The following is a 22,623-nucleotide window of genomic DNA, read 5'->3' as shown; positions in this document are numbered from 1 at the left end:
AGGAGGGACAAAACAGTCTTCCCAGTTATGTCGGGAAGGTACCATTCTAAGGTACCTGAGCTGTTGAGAGTACTTTATGCAATAATTTGTGTTTGGGCCACCTGTCCTTTCTGGCTGGTAAAAGACAGTGGGGAAGGTATTGGACTATCGTTGGAGATAGTCAAGACATCTTTAGAGGAGTACAGATTGCCTAGCTCAGTTAAAGAGTGTGCAGCAGCTGCTCAAGAAACCATAGCTTGATCCTGACAGTCTGACTGACAATTGCCCTGTCCCATCTTCAATTTTTGGTTAAGTTTGTTAAAAAGGTTGTGATAACAGCTCTCACAGTATCTAGTTGCCTCATATCTCCTTGATCTTTGTTAGTCTGGTTGCTCACATAGATGGGTCTAGATGAGAGCTAGCTAATTGAGGCTCAGTCCAGAAAAGATTGAGGTGATGGTTGTGTTTGGAGGAAGTGTCAGGGCTGGGTAGGGGCGAGGGAGGGGGTGAGGGATGCAGGCTTTGTGCGGTGCTTACCTCAGGTGGCTCCCGGGAAGCGGCCGGCGTGTCTGGCTACTAGGCAGAGGCGCGGCCGGGGGGCTCCGCCTCCTGCCTCCACCTCCATAGCTCCAATTGGCCACGGTTTCCGGCCAATGGGAACTGTGACACTCCCTTGGTACCCCCTCCACCTAGGAACCAGACATGCCAGCCGCTTCCTGGGAGCCGCACGGAGCTGGGTAGGGAGTCTGCCAGCCCTGCTGTGCTGCCAGCTGAACTTATAACAGCCTGGTCAGCAGTGCTGACTGGAGCCATCAGGCTCCCTTTTTGATCTGGTGTTCTGGTCGAAAACTGGACACTTGGCAACCCTAGGTCCTGTAGAGGCCTTTGTCAGGAAAACAAGCTCTCCAGCTTGACCATTATAGGTAAACTGTAGTCACATTTCCTTGTATGTCTCTTGTTTCTCTGTAATTGAGTACTGGATTCTAATAAATTAATCTGATTTGAGGAGAAAAGGTGACAGTTATAGTGCTCAGTAATGCATGCAAAAGGAGCATTTACTATTCTTTAAACCACTGTTTGCCAATGGCTTTCTTTCTGTGTACTTTGGTTTTGCCCTCCCACTCACAGTTGATCTTTTGATTCTCTAGGGTTACCATATTTTGTGCCTCCAAATGGAGGACACTCCAGGGGACCCCGGCCCCGCCCCCAGCCCCGCCCATGCCCCCGCCCCAACTCCGCCCCCTCCCCAAAGTCTCCGCCCCCTCCCCTGCTTCCTGTGAACATTTAATTCGCGGAAAGCCTGAAGCAGGTAAAGGGGGGGGGGAGGAGGTGCGGCCTAGGCTGGCCCCCCCGCGGCTCCAGCCTGGGTCGGCTCGGGCCCTGGGGTGCCGGCCGGCCCCGGCCGACCACCCCCGGCCCGCCCAGCACTGCCGGCCGGCCCCTGGCGGCCCGGCGCACCCCCCGGCCCCGCGACCCCGGACCGGCTCCCAAACCGGCCCCCCGGCTCAGCGCACCCCCGCAGCCCGGCGCACCCCCCGGCCCTGCGACCCCGGACCGGCTCCTGGACCGGCTCCCGGACCGGCGCACCCCGCGGCTCGGCGCACCCCCACGGCCTGGCGCACCCCCCGGCCCCGCGGCCCGGCGCACCCCCAGGCCCCGCGACCCCGGACCGGCTCCCGGACCGGCCCCCTGGCTCAGCGCACCCCGCGGCTCCCGGCTCGGCGCACCCCCCCGGCCCGGCGCACCCCCAGCGGCCCGGCTCCGCGGCCTGGCGCGACCCTGGACCGGCTCCGCGGCCCGGCGCACCCCCCAGCGGCCCGGCGCACCCCCCAGCGGCGCGGCCCGGCGCACCCCCCAGCGGCCCGGCCCCGCGGGCCCGGACCGGCTCCCGGCACCGCGCCCCCTGCTCCCCGCCCGGCCCGGCACTGCAACCCCGGCCCGGCACCGCGCGCCCGGCCCTGGCTCCCGGCCCCGCAACCCCTGCCCCCGGCCCCCCACCGGCCCGGCCAAAGAGGCCCCAGCCGAGCCCTCCCTCCCTCCTGATTTTCCCGGACATGCCCGGCTTTTGGGGATTTCCCCCCGGACGGGGATTTGAGCCCCCAAAAGCCGGACATGTCCGGGAAAATCCGGACGTATGGTAACCCTAGATTCTCTGTCAGAAGAAAGCGAAACAGATGGTGCAAGTGTGTGCTTGCATCAGTCTGGCAGGCCATTGGTCTCGGCCTGACAGAAAGGAGGGGAGAAAACACCCAACTTGTCTTGTGTTTTTCTGAATTCAGACAATATCTCCCTTTTTATTTGCCATAGAGCCTTTTTTCTCGTCCATAGCCAGTTCACAACACCTACAAAGTCTAGGTCATGGCAGTTCCTGCTAGCACACACCACCATTGTATAAATCCTGGCATGTTTTCCCCGGGGCAGTTGGCTGAGCTGTTCCCAAAGTTCAGGGGTATTTTACATAATAGAAAGCAAAGTTGTTTTTCCCAGGTTGATTGTTTTGACACATGACGTATGTTTGTGGGGTTTTAAAATGCTTATTTCTCAGTGTGGAGTGTTTGGAATGTTTTGGTTCTGTTTTTGCTTGGATGGCAAAATGGACTGAGGATTTAATCAGTATAACGTGGCAAGCACCCGAGTACATTCTCTCTTACGTATGGAAATAGCCTTCCCATGCTTTTGCTCAATTGGAGGTGGATAATGTGAACACAATGGGTTATAGACAGTCATGTCTTTTCTCATGCGTGAGGAGAATTTGAACAGCTTCAGAGGCATGAGGGACTATTTTGGAACTTCGCTATGCTGAGGGAATTGAGTAGAAGGTAACTTAAAGGTATTCTGCTTCAGGTTAACTCACATTCTCTCCAGAATATACTTAAAACTGTATTTGGAAACTTCTGCTAACGTACCCAGAAACATAAGATTTACCACACTAAGTCAAAACTTCAAGCTCAGTATGTTGTTTCTTTCAGTGATCACCAATTGTTTGTTCATGGGAAGGTAGAGGGAAAATTGCATTTGCCAATTTATGTAATACTCCGTGGTTTCTGCTTACCAGCCTTCAAACCACAGCAGTTTGATTAACCCTGCTACACAGTGACTGAAAGATTGCAGTGTTGTAACAAAGCTTAAACTATGAGGAGTCCTTGTGGCACCTTAGAGACTAACCAACTTATTTGGGCATAAGCTTTCGTGGGCTAGAACACATTTCATCAGATGCATGAAGTGAAAAATACAGGAGCAGGTATAAATACACCACTATCTCAATATAATGCGGGTTTGCATACAACGTGGGAAAGCTCGGACACGCTGCTCTGAGCAGCGTGTTAAGGGTGCTGAGCCAGGGCTGAGGATGAGGGGTTGGATAAGGGGCAGAGGGTCTCGGGGGCGGTCAGGGCCCCCCACCCAGGGTCTGGGAGGCAGGAGCTGTGGGGAAGCACTTTTGGGGGCCCTGCAGTCCCAGAGTGGCCCGGGGGATTAACGGGGGGCCGGGAGCAGTCCACTCCGCTTCCCTTGCCCTGGCCCCAGCCGTGTCGCTCGGGGGGAGGGGACTTGGGGGAAGGGATCCCCCCGCACTCACCATCAACGGCGGAAGCGGAACAGCCTGGCCCCAGCCCGCTCCACTCCACCAGCTCCCAGCCATGGCACTCCGCTTCCCGCCGCAGGTGAGTGCGGGACCTTTCCCCAACCCCCCTGTCTCCCAGCGACATGGCTGGGGCCGGGGCAAGGAAAGGGGAGTGGGCTGGAGCCACGTCGCTCCGCTTCCCGCCGTCGGTGAGTGCGGAGGGCGTCCTTTCCCCAACCTCCCCACACTCACCGGCGGTGGGAAGCGGAGCAGCCCGGCCCTAGCCACGGTACTCCGCTTCCTGCCGCAGGTGAGTGCAGGGGGCGTCCTTTCCCCAACCTCCCCACGCTCACCGGCGGTGGGAAGCGGAGTGCCACGGCTGGGAGGTGGCAGAGTGGAGCGGGCTGGGGCCAAGTTGCTCCGCTTCCCGCCGGTGACTGACTGTCAGGGGGTGGGGGCGTGGATAGGGGTCAGAGCAGTCAGGGGACAGGGGAGGATGGGTAGGGGGATGGGATTCTGGGGGTGATTAGGGATGGGGGTTTCTGGAGGGGGCAGTCGGAACAAGAAACGGGGGGGCCAAAGCAAGTTCGATATAACGTGGTCTCACCTATAACGTGGTGAGATTTGGTTAGACGGGTACATGAAAGGATGGGGGTTGCTTTACCAAGTGTGAGGTCAGCCTAATGAGATAAATCAATTAACAGCAGGATATCAAGGGAGGAAAAATAACTTTTGAAGTGGTAAGAGAGTGGCCCATTAGACAGTTGATAAGAAGGTGTGAAGCTACCACTCTGAAAGCTTAAACTGTCTCCTTTCTAACTGTGGAAACAGGGACCCTTAGAGCTTTACCATATCTATGAAGTTTTAACTATATATACAAAAATTGCTAAATTAACTGTACACAAAGTTCTTAAGGATCCTTGAATCACATTCACAGCCAACAGGTCCCCATATCTAAAAATAATGAAAATCCGTCACTGTAATGACATGGCACCCACCTCTTGTGAGCACCCCCCTCTGGTTGGATGCGTCTGCAGTCTTTAAAGCAGTCCTGGCTCTAGTATTGGGCCGTACTCTCAGGGTTTCCTGCCTGGAAGCAATGGTTTTGCCCTCTTAGTCTGTTCTGACCTCGGTTCTCCAGTTGGGACTTCTGACAGTACAGTCCCCTTCTGGAGGTTTACTGCTGTCCAATTGTAGGCCCTTCTCAGTGGTCTATGGGGGGGATCCGGGCCCACCAACTAATTCGGCTCCCAGCCCAGGGACCCTAAGAATAGCAGCTGTGTGCTGTTATGTCCCTTTAGCAAAATTGCCTTCCGTTCTCTGGGCCACTTCCCCACAGCCCCAGCCTTCACAAATGCTTTACCCTTAGCTCAGGGCCCTTCTGAGTTCAGGCCCATCAGCCAGCCAGGAGCTCTTCCTTGCTCCCCGAGTCCTTACTACCATTGAGCATTGTGCCAGCCAAGAGCAGTTCCAGCAAGGAACTCTGTCTCCGGTGCTGCAACTACTTTTTATAGGGCCCTCCTGGGCCCTGATTGGCTGCTTCCTCCTACAATCACTCAGCTGCTGGGAGGACCTCTCCACTGCTCCTTTCCTGAGATGTGTGACAGGATCATGAGGCCTCCAATAGGGGGCCTCTGAGCCTAGTCCACCTTGTTGCAGTCCCTTTATTAAATAATTATATATAAAACAGAGAGAAACTTAGAACTAGTGATTACCAAAACTGTTTAGTTTCAGATTTCTTAGGCTATTTCTAGATGGGGGACAAAGCTTAATTTTAATTTCACTGAAGACATTAGTGCACGGTTCTTGTTCCAGGGCCCTGCTCCTCATACAAGTCATGCAGAAACATCCACTAACTCCTGAGATTTTTGATTCTGTGATGCACTGGTAGGATGCTGCAACTATAGTACCTCAGAGGAACCTTCGTTAGTTACTTTCCATTTTGTCAGGTTTCAGAGTAGCAGCCATGTTAGTCTGTATCCGCAAAAAGAACAGGAGTACTTGTGGCACCTTAGAGACTAACAAATTTATTTGAGCATAAGCTTTCGTGGGCTATGCATCCGAAGAAGTGGGCTGTAGCCCACGAAAGCTTATGCTCTAATAAATTTGTTAGTCTCTAAGGTGCCACAAGTACTCCTGTTCATTTTCCATTTTGTGGTCAGCAAAGGAGATCCCCCACTGTAGCTGCCTAGTGGTCTTAACCAATGCACATGTAATTCTTGTGGACTTTTGCCTCTTATGTCCTCAGATGGTTTGGTCTACAACCCAATAGAGCTTTGGCCATTTTAGGTCTGTCAGCACCCTGTCTATTTTTGTCTGGCTAGACACATCCTGAGGATTTTCATTTTTTTCTGTGGCCTCGGGATCTTTGATGTGTTAGGTACGTTCTCCGGCTTTGCTTGTTTAGTGAGGTGTTCATTCTTGGAGCCTTGGCACAAGTTGACACTGGAGCTGGTCTCAGACATGCTTGCTTCCAAGCTCTGTTTTGTGGGTTTTTTCATTGTCTTTTCCATTTTTTAGGCCCCAGTTTTCAGCTTCCGGTATCTACCCATGCCTGCAATGCCCAACATGTAACTTCTGGGTAGAGTTAGTTTTCCTATGGCGTGTATTCAGCACGTACCTTGGTACCAGGAGATTATTATTGTCAGACACTATATAGAGTTTCTAATGATTTAAAATGTTTAGGTGCTCTTTCTATATCTTTGGGTATTGGGAGTTCAGGGTATCGAAGACACTTCTATATGGACTATCCCAACAGTCTCCCCTAAGGTCTAATGACCATGCAAGCTGGCATTGTCCAGAGAGATGAACATTGGTATAGTGTAGCTTGTTGCATCTGTGTGGTTTGGCACACTGGCTCTCCAATGGCCTCGAGCACTGACATGCTGAGTCATAAGACTTCAACTTGTTTGGCACATAATGCTTAAGGCAGTAGTATCCAGACAGCCTTCAGTACTGGCATCCTGCAAAAAGAAGCACATTGGTGCCTAAGGCTGTTAGTGTCAGACTTCTTAGTGCACTACAGCCATGCAGGATCTATGTATGGTTGTCTGGGAAAGTCAGCACTTAGAGCCAGGGTGGATTTGATTTAAATCACTAGTCAGGAAGACTCGATTTAATCATGGATTTCTACATAAAAGTGCATTCTTGTTGGTTGGTGTAACCTTAATACGTATTCTTCACAACTCAGAGATAGATGTAGGTTTCATTTTTAGAAGGTACACACTATAGATTTTTAAAGTGATTTATTTTGAAAACTTTTCAGATTTGTTTTACAGCTATATCAGAAAATGAATGGTTATTTCATTTACCAAAGGTAATTGAAGCAGATATTTATGAAGTCACTGGGAGGTGAACTATCTCCAGTTCAACAGATTAATCATTAATATTTGGAAGATTTTCTTGCCATGCTGTATTAGGAGGAGAACATAACTAGACAGACATTAACATTTTTATTTAACTAAAACAACGTTATGTATTCTGGATTTTTTTCTTCAACAGCAAACATATAATATTTTAACAAAACAATCATATGTTTTTTTGAATTTAGGTAAACATTCAAGTTCTTTAAAATAGGTTGGTTTTTGTTAACATTGTTTTTAACTAAAATAGTTAAATGAAATATTTTTAAAAAATTAAATAGACTATGTCAGCCAGGTCAACATGAGAAACTTAAGAATATTGGCTTCTGCAGTTAATTCAGTCGTCTTCACCTTCATTTTCCTGTTTGTTCATAATCTGTAAAAGAAAAACAAGCTTTCCTGCCTTTTCAGGTCCCAAACAATTTCTCAGTTTGGAATGAATTAGTCCAAAGGAAAAAAATATTCTGTCTACACCGGCAGAAGAAGCTACTGCTGTTAAAAGTGAGATTATCACTTCAGCAGTCTCTGAATCCAAATGCTTAAGTGACTTCCACCAGTTCACTGGTGTGACTTTCTTTAAAACATCATCAGCAAACATATATTTCTTGAATGGTTCACCCTTAGCTTTGAAGTTTATTATAGTTGGCATTATGGAGGGATGATTGTGGATGTTCATGTCATAGCCACCTCCTCTTCTTCAGCAGTTAAGGTTTGACTCTGGAATTAAGTATTGGGAATATTTGCAAGAAAATGAGCTGGAGATGGTGCTTGTCTCATTTGTTTTTTTAATGCTTGTAATTTAACTCTGTCATTGCATATTTCTCTTTTTAAGATCTCACTTAGTTCCTTACAAATTTCAACAGCATCAGTAATAAAACAGCCATTTCCCTGCATTTTGTTCAAGGCTACAGAAATAAGCTTCAGGGTACTCAGCATGTGTTCAGCATTGCTCTTAAGCCCAATGTTGAGAACTTTGGCTGTGACAGTGCCATCTATTTTTTCACAATTTTGTTCACAAACGGTCATCAGATTAGGCCAGTTCTTGACATAGTGCTCAAAACAGTCCACTACTGAGTTCCGTCGCATGTCTTGTGGGAGAGTTAGCTTGTTTCCTCCCACTTTTTTCAGAGCTGTTGCTGCAAAGTGGTTGTTACGGAAGTATTTTGCAATTTCAACAACATTAGTCTTTATTTCTGGAACGCTGAAGTCTTTGGCTAGGGGGTGCATCAAATGATCACTGCAACTGTATGTTACTAGCTTGGGACTCTCCTAAATTTCTTCTTATCTTGTATACATTTGCAGCATTGTCTGTGACCAAGCTGTGTACTAGACATTTGAATTTTTTTTCAGTTGGTTACAGCTTTTAGTGCTGCTACTTGTAAGTATTCTGCTGTGTGCATTTCCTGATGTATCAAGTGTTTCTGTAAGGAAGACATTCTCTTCTTCTGTTGTCACACAAGCACATACAACAGGATCATTATGGACACTGCTCCACCCATCAAAACTCAGGTTAACAATTCCAGCCTCTAGACTATTGGAACTCATTTACAAAACTTTTCTTAAACATTACATGAATATATTGTCTCAGACTATAGAATTAGGATTTATAAACCCTATTCCGTGATGAGATATCTTTGAGCTATAACGTATCTTAAGTAAAACTATCTTTAGACAGGTTTTTCCTCAAAAAGCATTTTATCAAAAAAATCAGATTTAAAAAAAAAATTAAATTGATTTTTATCAACCCTGTTTAGAGCTGTAGGCGCACTGTGTCCCATGAAGTAGTCGCATTGTGTGAAGCTGGATCTGTTGGCCTCTGGGACTACCACTGTCAGGTCTCCTTTGGTCCATTGGCACTGCATAAATACATAGATTCATTTGTAGATTATAAAGCCAGAAGTGACAATTTTGACCCTCTAGTCTGATGTATATAACTTAAGCCAGAGAACTTCCATGAATTAATTCCTGTTTGAACAAGAGCAGATTTTTTAGAAAAATAGTCTTTTATTAAAAATTGCCTGTGATGGAGAATCCACTGCAATCCTTGGTGAAGTGTTGCAATGGTTAATTACCCTTACTGTTAAAAAAAGACATGCCCTATTTCCAGTCTGAATTTATCCAGCTTAACTTCCAGTTCTTGGATCTTGTTCCTTTGTCTGCTAGATTGAAGAGCACTCTGTCAAATTTCTGTTCCCCATGTAGGTACTTACAGATTGTGACCATGTTCTCCCCTCTGAATCCTCATCTGCTATACAGATTGAGCCCCTGAGTCTGTCACTGTAAAACATGTTTTGCAATTCTTTACTCATTTTCATGGCTCTTCTCTAAGCCCTCTGCAGTTTATTAACATCCTTCTTGAATGACACTAGAACCTAACACCGTATTCCAATAATGGGGGCACCAGTACCAAATACAAAGGAAATATAACCTTCCTACTCAATATTCCCATTTATGCATCTGAGGATTGCATTAGCCCTTTTGACCACATCTCCATTCTGGGAGCTCATGTTCAGCTGATTATCCCCCAAGTCTTTCAGAATCACTGCTTCCCGGGATAGCGTCCCTCATCCTGTAAGTATGACTTATGTTCAGAGATGTAGAACTTTAAATTTGGTCACATTAAAATGCATATTGTTTGCTTGCATCCAGTTTACCAAGCAATCCAGATTACTTTGTATGAAGCCTGTGGATTGGCACTGGGGAGCTGCCAGCACGCATCTATTGCAGTAGTTTGGTATTTTTACCAGTGCCAGGCCCCTTGCCACTCTGTCGAGCTATGAAGATAACACCTCAGCATTTGGGACTGCTGACATCAGGCTCCCTTTTGCACACCAGCAACTGGCAAGAAAGAAACTCTGATGTCTGAGGTGGTTTGTCGAGGGCTTCTTTCAATACACTGATGTTGTTCATGCACTCGCCTCAGGCCTTGTGCAGTCAGGGATAGACCTTCACCACCTTCCTTCCCTTCTGCATCCTAGTGTCACGGTCTTTATGCACCAGCACCTGAAGCTGTTGGTCCCATTTTGAGTTTGACCTAACACTTAAGTGCCTGGGGATGTCAATACCATGCTCTTCAGCACTCTGACATACTTTTTTGCATCTTAACAATGTTTCTTAAACAGCTGCAAAAATATGTAATTTACTAACATGCTGTCCTGCCTTAATCTGTGAGGATGAAGGTATGTTTCAGCCTCAACTCAGGAACTGGGTTTTTGTTTCCTTTCCTAGCCTCTGCATTCTTTTAGTGTAATTGTGGTGTCATACATGTATGCCTGTATTTGGGCAGCACTAGAGGAATTAAACATTAAGAATAAATCTTGACAGTGGTACAAGTACTTCCACTTCAAGCTAATTATAAGTTGAAATCCTCTCCTTAAAATAGGTAGCCTTGAGCTAATACTAACCTGGGCTTTAGATAAATCTCTTAACTGATTTAAGACAGAATGTTCTTTTGTATTTACTGTCCTGCCAGGAAGAGCCTGTAACTAAGTCTGCATACTGAGTTATTGAATCCATGCTGTTTCCTTGATGCTTGTTTGTCAAATTGTTTAGCCCTGTGGGAAACGATGTTGGAAATTCGGTGGTTGCACTATTTCCTGTGGGCTAGTACTGAACCATTGCCTCAGCATGTTGATAGGAAGATTGTGCTGCTTTCAGATTAAATGTGATTTCAAGATTCTAACCACTTGTACTTAAAACTTGATGGCTTTTTGTGCAAGAAAAAGGGTATTAATTCATGTGCCTTAGCCTAGTCAAATTCCCACTCTAATAATCACATTCCTCCTGTGTAAATTTCCCCTGTATTTTAATTTGGTCCTTTTCTAAATAGCTTTTGGTGTTCCTGTGCCCTGTTAACTGCTATTCCACATCTGCAGTGGTTTTTCAATGAAATTATGGTTATAATATCTTACTTACCGCACCAGACTCTATTACAGCTGTTAAAGTTTAATGCTTTGAGATCCCAGGATGAAAGTTGATTAAAGTGCTTATTAATTACACTACTTTAGGGTTTTACACACATGCAATTGAAATTGAACCTGTTCTCAACAGTAAAGGCAAGGCTTTGGTAACAGGAGGGCAGGAAGATGTGATAATTAGTTTCAGTTCACCACCTTAGTTTTTCCTCCACAAAAATATTTTGCAGGAGATGGAATGGCTTCTCTCCCTTCTTTGCAGTTGGCAACCCACCAAGCACACAACATACATGCTTTACTTTTTTTCTTTACTTTTGAGAAAGCATTCGCTTTATGGTTTGAGAATAAGTAGTTTTTGCAGCTTTCTGCTTGTTGGCTGCATTGCCATCTTGGATTGGATATCAAGATGACACTGAATAAAGCCAGTAGCCTTTTACTTCATCACTTTCTAGCTCTCCATCTGAACAGTCTGTATGTTACTGTTCTCTAAATGTTCCCCTACCATTTTTTTGCGACCAGAATGGAGGAAAGTGGTGTAACCCTGAGCTTTTTAATTCCCTGAAGTTGAAGTTTAGATTTCCATTTTCAATTACTAAATCCAATGCATTTCTTAAACAAAAACCCAAATTTAAAAAAAACCCCAAACCCTGTTATGTCTAATTTTGGGATTATGTATATGATGTATCAGATGCCAGCTCCTAAACTACTAGGAGTTGAAGGTCATGCCATTGAAATGGTCATTCTTGCTATAAGGTCTCTGATTTTGGCCTATGATTGTAATGTCACAATAATTTGTCTATTTTTAGTAAAATAAAATCTTACTATGGGGAGAGGATTGAATAAGTTTAGATAATCAAGGTTTCATATGAGGGGAAATCATTAATCTTCTAGACACTATGGGATAAGTCTACAGTGCAATTGAAGGGGGGATTGCAGCTTGACTAGGCATATCTGTACTAGTTTCAATCAAGATAGCATAGCTAAAAATAGCAGAGAAGACATGGTGGCACGGGCTTCAATGAAGGTTGTACATGTCCACCTGGAAACATGGGTACGTTCTCACATTGCTAGCCTGTGACTTGATCTGGGCCACAGCCCACTACGTCTTCACTGCTATTTTTAGATGCGCTACATTAAAACTAGCCTAGGAATGCCTGCCTGAGCTTAATCATACTTTTGATCGCAATGAGGCATACCCTGTGGACCATGACCCTGTTGTAGATAACTGAAGTTTAGTTAAGTGAAATTCTATTAAATACCCAAGCAGGTATGCCTATTATTATGAGTCTCCGTTTACAGTCTTTCCAGTGTAGATACTGCATATATGATTTTCTTTATTCTACCTGTCATCTCCACTCTGGGAGAGGAGACCATGTGGTCTTAGTGCTGTATGCACTAGATGACTGTCTGTCTAGCTGCAAGCATGGGCCTTCTTTACCTGCTATTGTAGTCCTGAATACTGAACAAATGATGTACTTTACTGTTTTGTAGCTCTGGCGATGGGCCTATGTGTTGCAATGATTGCCTTTGTTCGGCTGCCGAGCCTCAAGGTTTCCTGTTTGCTGCTCTCGGGGTTACTAATTTATGATGTCTTTTGGGTAAGTTTCCATTCCTTTTAAAACACTTTCTGTCCTTCATATTTGTGATTGGCCCTTTCATTCGTGTCAACTAACATAGTTCTAAACATAGAAAATTCTGAGTTCCAGCAAAGCCAGAGGATGAGCCCCGTTAGGCCAGTTCTAAGCCTTGTTTAAGAAGTGTGCAGTAGGATGCAGAATCCTTTGCTCATTAACCATGTGACAAATGCAGAACTGCAGTTAGAGCACTTCAACCATGGCATATTATAGAAAGAGAGTAAACAGATTGGAAAACAACAGCAAAACTGCTGCAGACTGGACTGAACATATCCAAACAAACACTGAAGCCTCACGTACACTAGGAAGCTGATCTGTTACTGACTGTGGTTATCAGCATTGGGATCCTTAAACCAGTGTTGAAAATTGCTTAACTGCAGGTATAGATGGGGAAAGATCATTTTCAGTATAGTTACAGAAAGTACAACTGAGACTTGGTGGAACAAACACACTTTTGTAACAGTGATGAAGATGGCTTTGTCCAATCTACATTAGTAGCTAACTGTTTTAATTACTGGCTCAGGGGAACTACTTGCCAACAAGTGCTGGCAATGGGTCAGTATCCCATTACATGCAGGGTTTAGTAGTCTTAAGAGGCTATTTGTTCCTGAATGGAAAAGTGTAGAGTTTGAGTGCCTCTGTTTAAAGAGAAGACATCCCAAATCTATTATTTTTTCTAGCTTTCTATATCCTCAGTGCCCAGCCTATAACTTTCCAATCCTTGTTCCTCCTCTGCAACATTGTGCAGCCGGTGGTTTAAGATTAATATTCCAGTAAACTAGTGCCATATTCAGTCTTCTAGAGGGCAACTGCAACTAAAAAAATCCTTTTATCTGAACTCTTCCAACACTTGCTTTTATTTCCCTATTCTACAGGCAGTTCCCACATATGTATATGTGTTTCCTCGTCCATTGAACAGAGCAGAAGCCAAAGGAGTGACATATTTGAGTTGCTTTCTGTTTGAAGCTTGTCTGGTCTCTAATTATTTTTCTGTTCCCTAGGTGTTTTTTTCTGCCTACATCTTTAATAGCAATGTTATGGTGAAAGTGGCTACGCAACCAGCTGATAATCCCCTTGATGTTTTATCCCGGAAGTTGCATCTGGGACCAAATGTAGGTAGAGATGTTCCCCGCCTGTCACTGCCTGGCAAGCTTGTCTTTCCAAGGTAAGAGTAGCCACTTTTATACTGTACTATAGAACAAAAGGTATCCCTCACTTTCTGTTAGCAATGAGGCTACTAAAGAATATAGCATAAGCTCCTGTTCAATTTCACTTTCTCTTCAGTTATTACTCCTGGGGGAATTCTGTTCAACTGCGCAGTGCAAGATTTTGCAGAAATTAATGTGCATGCAGAATTCCCCCCCCCCCCCCCCCCGAAATGGGCTGCAGCGATGTTGGCTGCCACTAGGAGCTGCTGGACTTGGCAGAGCCCAGCTCACAAATAGAAGACGAGGCTGGGGGAGGGCAAGGGAGCTGGAGGGTTCCCAGCAGCTGCAGTTGCCAGCATGCCCTGAAGGAAGGAGGTGGCACACAGGAAACTCTGCAAGCCCAGGACCCAGCAACAGGCTGTTTCTCCCTCTAGATCCATGGGCTCGAGGAGAGGGGAGGGTCTGGGGCAGGGAGCAGTGCAGCTGGGCTCTGGGGGGGGGGGGAGGGTAGGGGTGTGAATGTCTGGGCAGGGGGGGCAGTTGGGCTTGGGGAGGGGTGTAAGTGTCTAGGCTGTGGAGTGGGGGCCGGCTGGGCTCGGGGGGGGGGGGGGGGGGAAGGGATGTGAGTGTCTGGGCTGGGAGGGGGGCCACGGCTGAGCTCTGGGGAGGAAAGGGTATGAGGGTCTGGGTTGGTATGACTGGGCTTTGGGGGGAAGAGGGTGTGTGTATGTCTGGCCCCCCAGCTGGGAAGAGGCAGAGAAGCAGGAACTGGTTTGTCGTAGGGGTTTCTTTAACTCTCTAATCTTGAGGGAATTTTTGTGTCTGGATTGTCATACTTGCTGACAGGTATTTTTGAAATAATTTAACAAAATACATCTCTATCCCGATATAATGTTGTCCTTGGGAACCAAAAAATCTTACTGCGTTATAGGTGAAACCGCGTTATATTGAACTTGCTTTGATCCACCGGAGTGCACAGCCATGCCCCCCCACACACACACACCGGAGCGCTGCTTTACTGCGTCATATTCAAATTCGTGTTATATCGGGTCTCGTTATATCGGGGTAGAGATGCAATTGAAACTGGCATGATTATATAGTGTTATTTTAACAAATTTGCATAATTTTAATTTTTTGGCATGGAATTTTAAATTTTTTGGTGCAGAATTCCCCCAGGAGTAAACAGTTATCCTCCTCTCATGGGAGTTTGAAAATAGAATTGGTATACTGGCTTAGACCAATGGCCATCTGGTATAGTATTCCATCTCTGACAGTGGCCAGTACCGGATGTTCCAGAGGAAGGTGCAAGAAACCCCATGGAGGACAATTAGAGAATAATCTGTTTTATTTAAGAATGTAAATAGGAGCATCCCATTTATACTATGTGCACCACTTATTTTGTGTACTCTTGTCATGTCTCCTTACTAAATTAAAACAGATCAATATTTTTAATTTTTTCATATAGATTTCCATGCCTCTAATTATTTTCATTGCCCACCTCTGAACATATTCTATTTTTGCTATTTTGACATAGGCTAACCAGAATAAAACAGTGTTCCAGATGAAGGACGTACCCATCTGTTTATGTAATAGCATCATAATTTTGGTTTGTTCTGTTTCATTCTTTAAATGATTTTACATTTTGTTTGCATTTTTGACCACTGCGGTATACTGAATAAAGATTTTCACTGAGTGGTTCCACAGTGACACACTGGTCTCTTTCCTGTGCATTATCTTTTATTTGTCAGCACTGATTTTCATCTGCCAATATGCTGCCCATTCATCTTAGTTCTGTTAGGTCCCTCTGAAGATAGTCTTCCCTAGATTTGACTAACATAAATTGTTGTCACCAGTAAATCTCATGGTTTAACTCTTTGTCCCATTATCCAGTCAGCATAACAAATAAATATGGATTTAATGTATTAAAATATTTAAATATCAATTTCAATAAATTAATTCAATAAATAAACTAAATCTGGTGAGATAATATATTATATATGGGGAACTGGTAGCACCATTGCTAATGTTTTGCCATGTTGAAAATAGACCATCTATTCCCATTCTTTGTTTCTTACCTCCTAGCCAGTTTCTAATCATCACAGTACTCCCCCATGACTGTTTTCTTACAAGACTTTTGTGAGACTTTTTCAGATGCCTTTTGAAAGTTCAAATATCAGCTGCTTCCCTTTTTTTCACTGTTTTGTTGATCTACTAAAATAATTTTTCTATATTAGAGACGACATTCTATTTTACAAAAGCCAGGCTGGTTTACCCTTATCATATGATCATCTAGGGGGGTTTATAATTCTATTTTTAATTACTGTTCCAATTCACTAAGGTTTGAAGTAAAGGCTCACTGGTCTGTAATACCCAGAATCTCTCCATATGTCTCCTTTAAATTATATTTGTTGCCCTCCAGTCCTCTGGGGTAGTAGTTGAGAGAGTGCATATTTCTGGCAGTTCAGCTATTTCATTTCTTGATATCTTCCAGAACTCTTGGTCCTGGTGACTATTGCTCTCTTAATTTAGTTTGTTCGACCACTATCTTTTTCTTGACATCTTAATCTTTGACAATCTCAGGCTGGCTATCTCAACATCTTCCATCCAGACGTCTGACGGAAAGAAATAATTTAGCTTCTCTGCAATGTCCTTTTTGTCTTCAACTGCTCCCTTAGCTCACCAGTGGTTTAGCAGACCCACTGATTCTCTCAGGTTTTTGTTATGTCTTTGGCTAGCTTCAAAATTTTTCATAACCTCTCTAATTTATATTTTAAATTTAATTGTAACCAGCAATAACTTATACTTCTGGTTGCATTTCCATTTTTCTGAAGGATACCTTGTTTAACTTGAATAACCTCTTGCACCTGTACATTTAATTGTATATTTTTCTTGCCTTATGCTTTTTTCTTTAGGTTTCTGCCTACTTTCTGAAACTTATGGTCTGGTTAACTAGCCTTCATATTAAGTCTGTTTTTCTTGCGTTACAGTTAGAATTGAGTCATGGAGCTAGGTTGTGTTTTTGTTTTTGTTTTGGTTTTTTTTGGTATGATCCTTCCTCCAAGGTATTGAGCTTAATAATATTGCAGTTTGTATTATTTAATGGCTCAGCTACGTTTACTTCCTGAACTAAGTCTTGTGTGTAATTTAGAACTAAGTTTTGAGTAGCTTCTCTTCATGTGTTCTAGAATTTGCCATTCTAAGAAGCAGATATTGTAGTTGAGAAATTGCTGCTCTAAACCTTGTCCTAATATGATGCTTGAAAGAGACTGGGTGTCAGTATAGACAACTCAATGAAGATCTTGGCTCAGTGGGAGCTATGGTCAAAAAAGTGAACAAGATGCGTTAGGATGCATAAAGAATGAGATCATGAATAATACAAAAAATATTATAATGTCTTTATATAAATCAGTGGTTCAACCTTATCTGAAATACTGTGTATTGTACTGGTCACCATATCTAAAAAGAGATATTGTATAAGTACAGGAGATTCAGAAGAGCAATGAAAACCATCAAGGACATGAAGAACGTTCATATGAAGAGAGCCTGGAAAGACTGGGATGTTTACCCTAGAGAGGAGATGAATAAGAGGGGACATGATAAAAGTATATAAAGCAATTAATGGTCTATAGAAGGTATATTGGGAATGTGTGTTCTCCTTGTCTCAACAGAGAAACTTTTAATAAAATTTAAAAGGTGGCAAATTTAAAACCAATAGAAGGAAATACTTCTATATGGATAGCTCAGTGGTTTGAGCATTGGCCTGCTAAACCCAGGGTTATGAGTTCAATCCCTGTGGGGGCCATTTAGGGATCTAGGGCAAAAATCTGTCTGGGGATTGGTTCTGCTTTGAGCAGGGGGGTGGACTAGATGACCTCCTGAGGTCCCTTCCAACCCTGATATTCTATGATTCTATGATGTGTGATTTAAATAGTGAAACTGTGCTGCAGGAAAATTAAAGTCAAGAATTTAACAAGATTTTAAAAGGGATTGGCTATTTATATGGGTATCAAGAATATCCAGAATTGTTATAATTAATAATAGCAAGAACTTTGGAAAGGATATTAAGCCTCATGTTTCAGGGCTTAACCAGTTTCCAAACTGCTAGAGATCAGGATGAGACCTATATTGAGGAGAGGTTATTCCTCATCTGCCTCCTGTGAGATTATTACGCCTTCCTCTGAGGCATCTGGTACTGGCCATTGTCAGACAGGATACTGGGTTAGATGAATCTTGGGTCTGATCCAGTATGACAATTCCTTTGTTCAGTGTGTATATATAGTAGTTGAAGTCACACTTTACTATTTTTTATTCTGATACCATTCAGCTGTTGGCCCAGTGAAGCCATAGACATCCAATCCCTACCCCCAAGAAGAGAAAAAACAAAAAAAATTGCTCAGCTTGTAGCCCTTTTCTCTGACTTAATTAAATTGTACTTCACTTTATGAAAAAGATCTTGGCACTGATGATGGGATAATAGAAGCTTAGAACTCTTGGTCATTGGCTCATACCTGGGAAGTGGCTGAAACCCATTACTGTCAGATGACTGTTTAGTGGCCTCTCTAAACTGAGGTCAAAGATTTGAATGGCCCATAAAATGAATTGTTGTCTGATGTTGGAGTTGTTCTCTATATCATGGAGTAGGATGTATTGATGGGACAGCATGAGGAAGATTTTGCTGCTGCTGAAAATAAGTAATTTAAGTTGACAGCACTGTCAGTCCAACACCTCCCACAAACATTAAATTAATTCCAAACAGAAATAGGAAAAAAAGTTGAGTGAAGCATCTGGAATTAGTGGAACAGTTTCACTCACTGGTTTGGTGGCACACAAAAAAATGACGTGCATCTCTTCTCAGTACTGTTAGGGCTTTTATGATCCGGAAAGGCTGATCTGTGAATTGGGATGTCCTGATATGAAGCAATAGATTCTTACTGACAGGAAATCCTACCTTCCAGAACTAAAAGATTAAACAAAACTCAAAGCACCTTATGTTGTGGTGATGATGGGATCACATGGCCCCTTTTTACCAGCTGGCAGTTTTCTTCTACTAACCAGATCATCATGCCAGGTGAAAGGTAGTATATATAGAAGCACAGTGGAAATAGGAGTCTAGATCCTGTCATCCAATGCCTTTGGCATGCACATAATTTAAATTATTCTGCAGTTCCACAGGCAGCCATTTCTCTATGCTGGGGATTGGAGATATTGTGATGCCAGGTCTTCTGCTCTGCTTTGTCCTGCGTTATGATAACTACAAAAAACAAGCCAACAGTGATTCCTGTGGTACTCCAGGGCCTGGGAACATCTCTGGACGTATGCAGAAGGTCTCCTATTTTCACTGCACACTCATTGGATACTTTGTAGGTAAGGAAATGAACAGCAGCTGCATTGCTTACAGGAGTGGGCTGGTCATACTAGGTTACAAGATAATGAGACCAATTATGAAGGACTTCCTCTTTTTTCCCCCCTACTAATTTACCTGGATTTTGGAATACTGACTGAGGGAAAATCTCCTTATCCCAATCATCTCACCAGAAATAACTGCTTGAATTAGCAGGAGGAGGGTGAGATTGTGCATTTTTGTGGAGGTTTGCATCAGTAGTGGGGAGGATATAGGAGTTGAGGCCTGGGCTATGGAGGGAATACCAAAATTTCTAGATGGATCATGTTTCATATGGGATCTAGAAAAGAAGCCCTGATTGGTCAGAGTGCAGCTGTACAATTTTTACTTCTGTATGAACCCTTCTATCTCAACTTTCTGCATCCGTTACACGTTTTTAGTGTTAGGCTCATAATCCTGTGACATTTCTAGAAGATACAGGAACTTTGAAATAGTCACAACTGGGAGTTATTTTTGTAACATGGCAGGTTCCCACCTATAAGAATTCTTCCATAAAGCTCAAGGTGCATGCACATAATTTAACTTCTCCAGTTCTCTCAAGGATAGAAAGGGAAGACCATTCCCTACCAAAAAAAACTATTTCCTTTCCACCCCAGCTCCCTCAGGCAAATACTTGAGAAGAGAGATGGTTCCTGACATGAGAACTGCCTACCTCAGACCTCTCATGTTTCAGTCTAGTGATTTCCAGATTGAAAACCTCAGCTGATATCCTGGAAAGTGTAACAATCCATTCTGATGCATTCATCCAACTATTTTGTTCATGACTATATAGTTAGGTTAATCCTTGAGACTGTTAAATCTTGAAGTTGTAGTTACAACCAAGTCTAATCTTAAAATCAATTTAAATAAAATCATTATTTAATGTTTTCATATCGATCCTGAGAAATTTAGGCACAGATAAAATGACTTGCCCACAGCTGAACACAGTTTATAGAAAAGATAGGAATGTATCCTAGGTAGTTTGACTCCTAATTAATGCTTTCACTGTAACAGAACAGTGAAGGAGGAATCCAGATGTGGATAAAAAGGTAAAAACATCATATATAACCAGTGGATTCTTACCATCACTTTTTTTTTTTTTTTTTTTACTCTTTTAGGTCTGTTAACAGCAACAGTGGCTTCTCGCATCCACCGGGCCGCACAGCCCGCCCTGCTCTATTTGGTACCATTCACTTTATTGCCACTCCTCACCATGGCTTATTTAAAGGTGAGATTAGCATGAATATAGTCTGCAGGAAGTTGTAGTCCAGCTCTGGATCCTACACAGGAAGATGTAGCAGTGTTAATGTGGAAGCAAGTTCTGTTCTTTATACTCACAGTTGCACTGATTCCTCTGAGGATATGATACGCTGTTTGTATCCCTGCCGCTAATGAGAGAGTTGTGTTCTCACTGCTATAGCCGTGAACCATAATTGTAATGAACTGTTTTGTGAAGAGTGGATTTCCTATCTAGGGCACAGGATTAATCATATTTTGAAACTCCTAGCAAGCAATCTGATTCCAAAGCAGTAAAGGCCATTCTGTTTAAACAAGATGTGGCTTAGTGAATTTGTCCCATGTCCTGCTCATTATGAGAGAATGAACACAAATTTCTAAATGTGGAGGAGGGGCAGATTCTTCCTGCTTTCCTCTTTGCAGAAACTAGCCCTGGAATTTAAATTGAAAATGGAAGGTTTGAGTTTCAGGGACACTGTTGAAATGCAAACCTACTGCTCCAAGAGTATGGCACAATAAAAGCAGAATTCCCAATATCACTCCCCACTGACTTTTTCCAGCAGAAATGTCTATCAGGTGGAATTGCTTCAAATATACACAAGTCTTTGTTCTGCCTGGAAAGGATTTTCTTCCTTGTTGTGTCAGAATACAGTCTTCGCTAACTGTGAGACAGCAAATATGCTTTAAGACAACATACCTGATGCACAGGTATTAGAAATAGTTGCTAAAAACTGTGGACTGTTTCTGAAGAGCTTTCTTTCTTCACTCCCATTCTCTAGGGTGATCTACGTCGCATGTGGTCTGAACCTTTCCACTCCAAGTCCAGCAGCTCCCGTTTCCTGGAAGTATGATGGAATAGATGGAAAGTGACTGGAACTTCTGCCTTGGTCCTTTTCTCTTAACTTGTGGTTTTGTCTCCTAAAGCTGGACTGGTACTCGGAAAGGTACCAGTTTATGGAACTTGTATGAATGGACTTTGCTTTTTTTTTTCTTTTTAATACAAAGGTTCTGGAGCTCCGTTTGATTCCTTTTCTCCCTGCAGATGTGGAATTGGGGACACTTTGTGCAACTGCAGCCACCTTCTTCTTCTCCTCCCCCTCTTTTATGGATTAGTACCAGACTGTTACTTTTGTGAGAGAGGAGGAGACAAACTTTAAACTGAAAACGGCATGAAAGTCGTTCAGAAACTTGCGAACACTAAAAGGAAAAACAATTAAGCAAATTGAAGTTTCATCAGAGAGCCCCCAAGTACTTTGGGACCAGTTTCCTGTCGGACTTCAGTTTTGGAGAGAACTGAGACAGAAAATCTGTCTCTATATTCTTTTTTTGATTTATTAAATATTTCCTGTGGTGTGAGGTGACTTATTAAATCCACAGACATTGAGTGACTTATTGCAGTATACATATAAGAATTTGTTGTAGCGAGTTACATTTCCACCCAGATGTCATGTTGCAGTGAACAAGGGCACGATTTTTATACATATATATATGCGTATATATATATATATGAATAAATAAAAAGGAAAACCTGCTAAGATCATGCTATGTAGCAGTCAGGGGCTTGCTGTAATTTTTAGCATGTAGAGCAGTTTACTATGGCTTTCTTGTATATGACTCTACGATAAGCTGCTGTTTTTTTCCCCCTCCACAGCTGAACCCACAGTTAAAAACCAGTGTAGTATTTGTACTGATTGTACTCATGGACTTTAGGGGAGTATTTGATTTTGATCAATGTAGCAAACTAGGGAAGAAAAAAGTTTAAACCCTTTACCCTTTTCTTTTTTTTAAAGAACTTCTCCCTTGCAGGTTTTTTAGTAGTTCCTTCTTGACCCAATGCATGTATTATAGCAGCAATTGTCTGTGTGCGTTCTGATCATAGTAATGTACCACTTGTAAATACATTTTTTTCTATTTTTTTTGTATTTTTGGCATTTTGTTTCATTAGTGTGCTGTATTTTTTCCAGACCCCTGCCCCTTAAAAAAAAGAAAAAAAGAAAAAGAAAAAATTGTCCTTTGTTGCTGTGATTGGTCGAAGTTTGTGTGTTGATTGCTTTGTACATGGGAGTCTGTTAAAATGTGGATTTTTCTAACCAAATAGTTGCAGCTATGTTATTTAACTGACTGACAGAGTAACTACTTCTAAGGGCCCCAGGATTTTCCTCTCCTGCCAAGATTAAAACGTTTTGTCAAACTGGTTTTGGGGCATGCACCTGTGAGCTGGTGGCTTCTGTTAGTGAACTGATTGATTGTGGTGGCTGTTGTTGCCTGACTTAGGGGGAAACAGGATTACTTAAGAGCAAAGTATAACTTCCTTGGGAGCAGCAATGTTATCCTGTTTGGTGGTAGGCTCTCACTATGAAGAGGTAAAGAAAACCCAGCAGGATTCCTGGTAATTCAGTGTGAACACA

At 43.4% G+C, this 22,623-nt stretch overlaps 1 protein-coding gene across 2 annotated transcripts in view; it reads left to right on the top strand.

Annotated features, from left to right (window-relative positions):
- SPPL3 (signal peptide peptidase like 3) overlaps positions 1 to 22,226 on the top strand; it is a 142,463-nt gene extending 120,237 nt beyond the window's left edge. For both annotated transcript variants that reach the window (XM_054006177.1, XM_054006176.1), the window contains 5 exons: positions 12,309 to 12,415; positions 13,453 to 13,616; positions 18,764 to 18,963; positions 20,098 to 20,207; positions 20,995 to 22,226. In XM_054006177.1, coding sequence (XP_053862152.1) covers positions 12,309 to 12,415; positions 13,453 to 13,616; positions 18,764 to 18,963; positions 20,098 to 20,207; positions 20,995 to 21,066 — 653 coding nt within the window. In that variant the 3' untranslated portion in view covers positions 21,067 to 22,226. The remainder of the gene's footprint in view (positions 1 to 12,308; positions 12,416 to 13,452; positions 13,617 to 18,763; positions 18,964 to 20,097; positions 20,208 to 20,994) is intronic.
- Positions 22,227 to 22,623: the final 397 nt, after the last annotated feature.

Source organism: Malaclemys terrapin, chromosome 16 (genome assembly GCF_027887155.1).
Source record: "Malaclemys terrapin pileata isolate rMalTer1 chromosome 16, rMalTer1.hap1, whole genome shotgun sequence".
NCBI lineage: Eukaryota > Metazoa > Chordata > Testudines > Emydidae > Malaclemys > Malaclemys terrapin.
The sequence above is the reverse complement of the archived record's forward strand: the minus strand, read 5'-3'. Positions and strand labels throughout refer to the sequence as shown.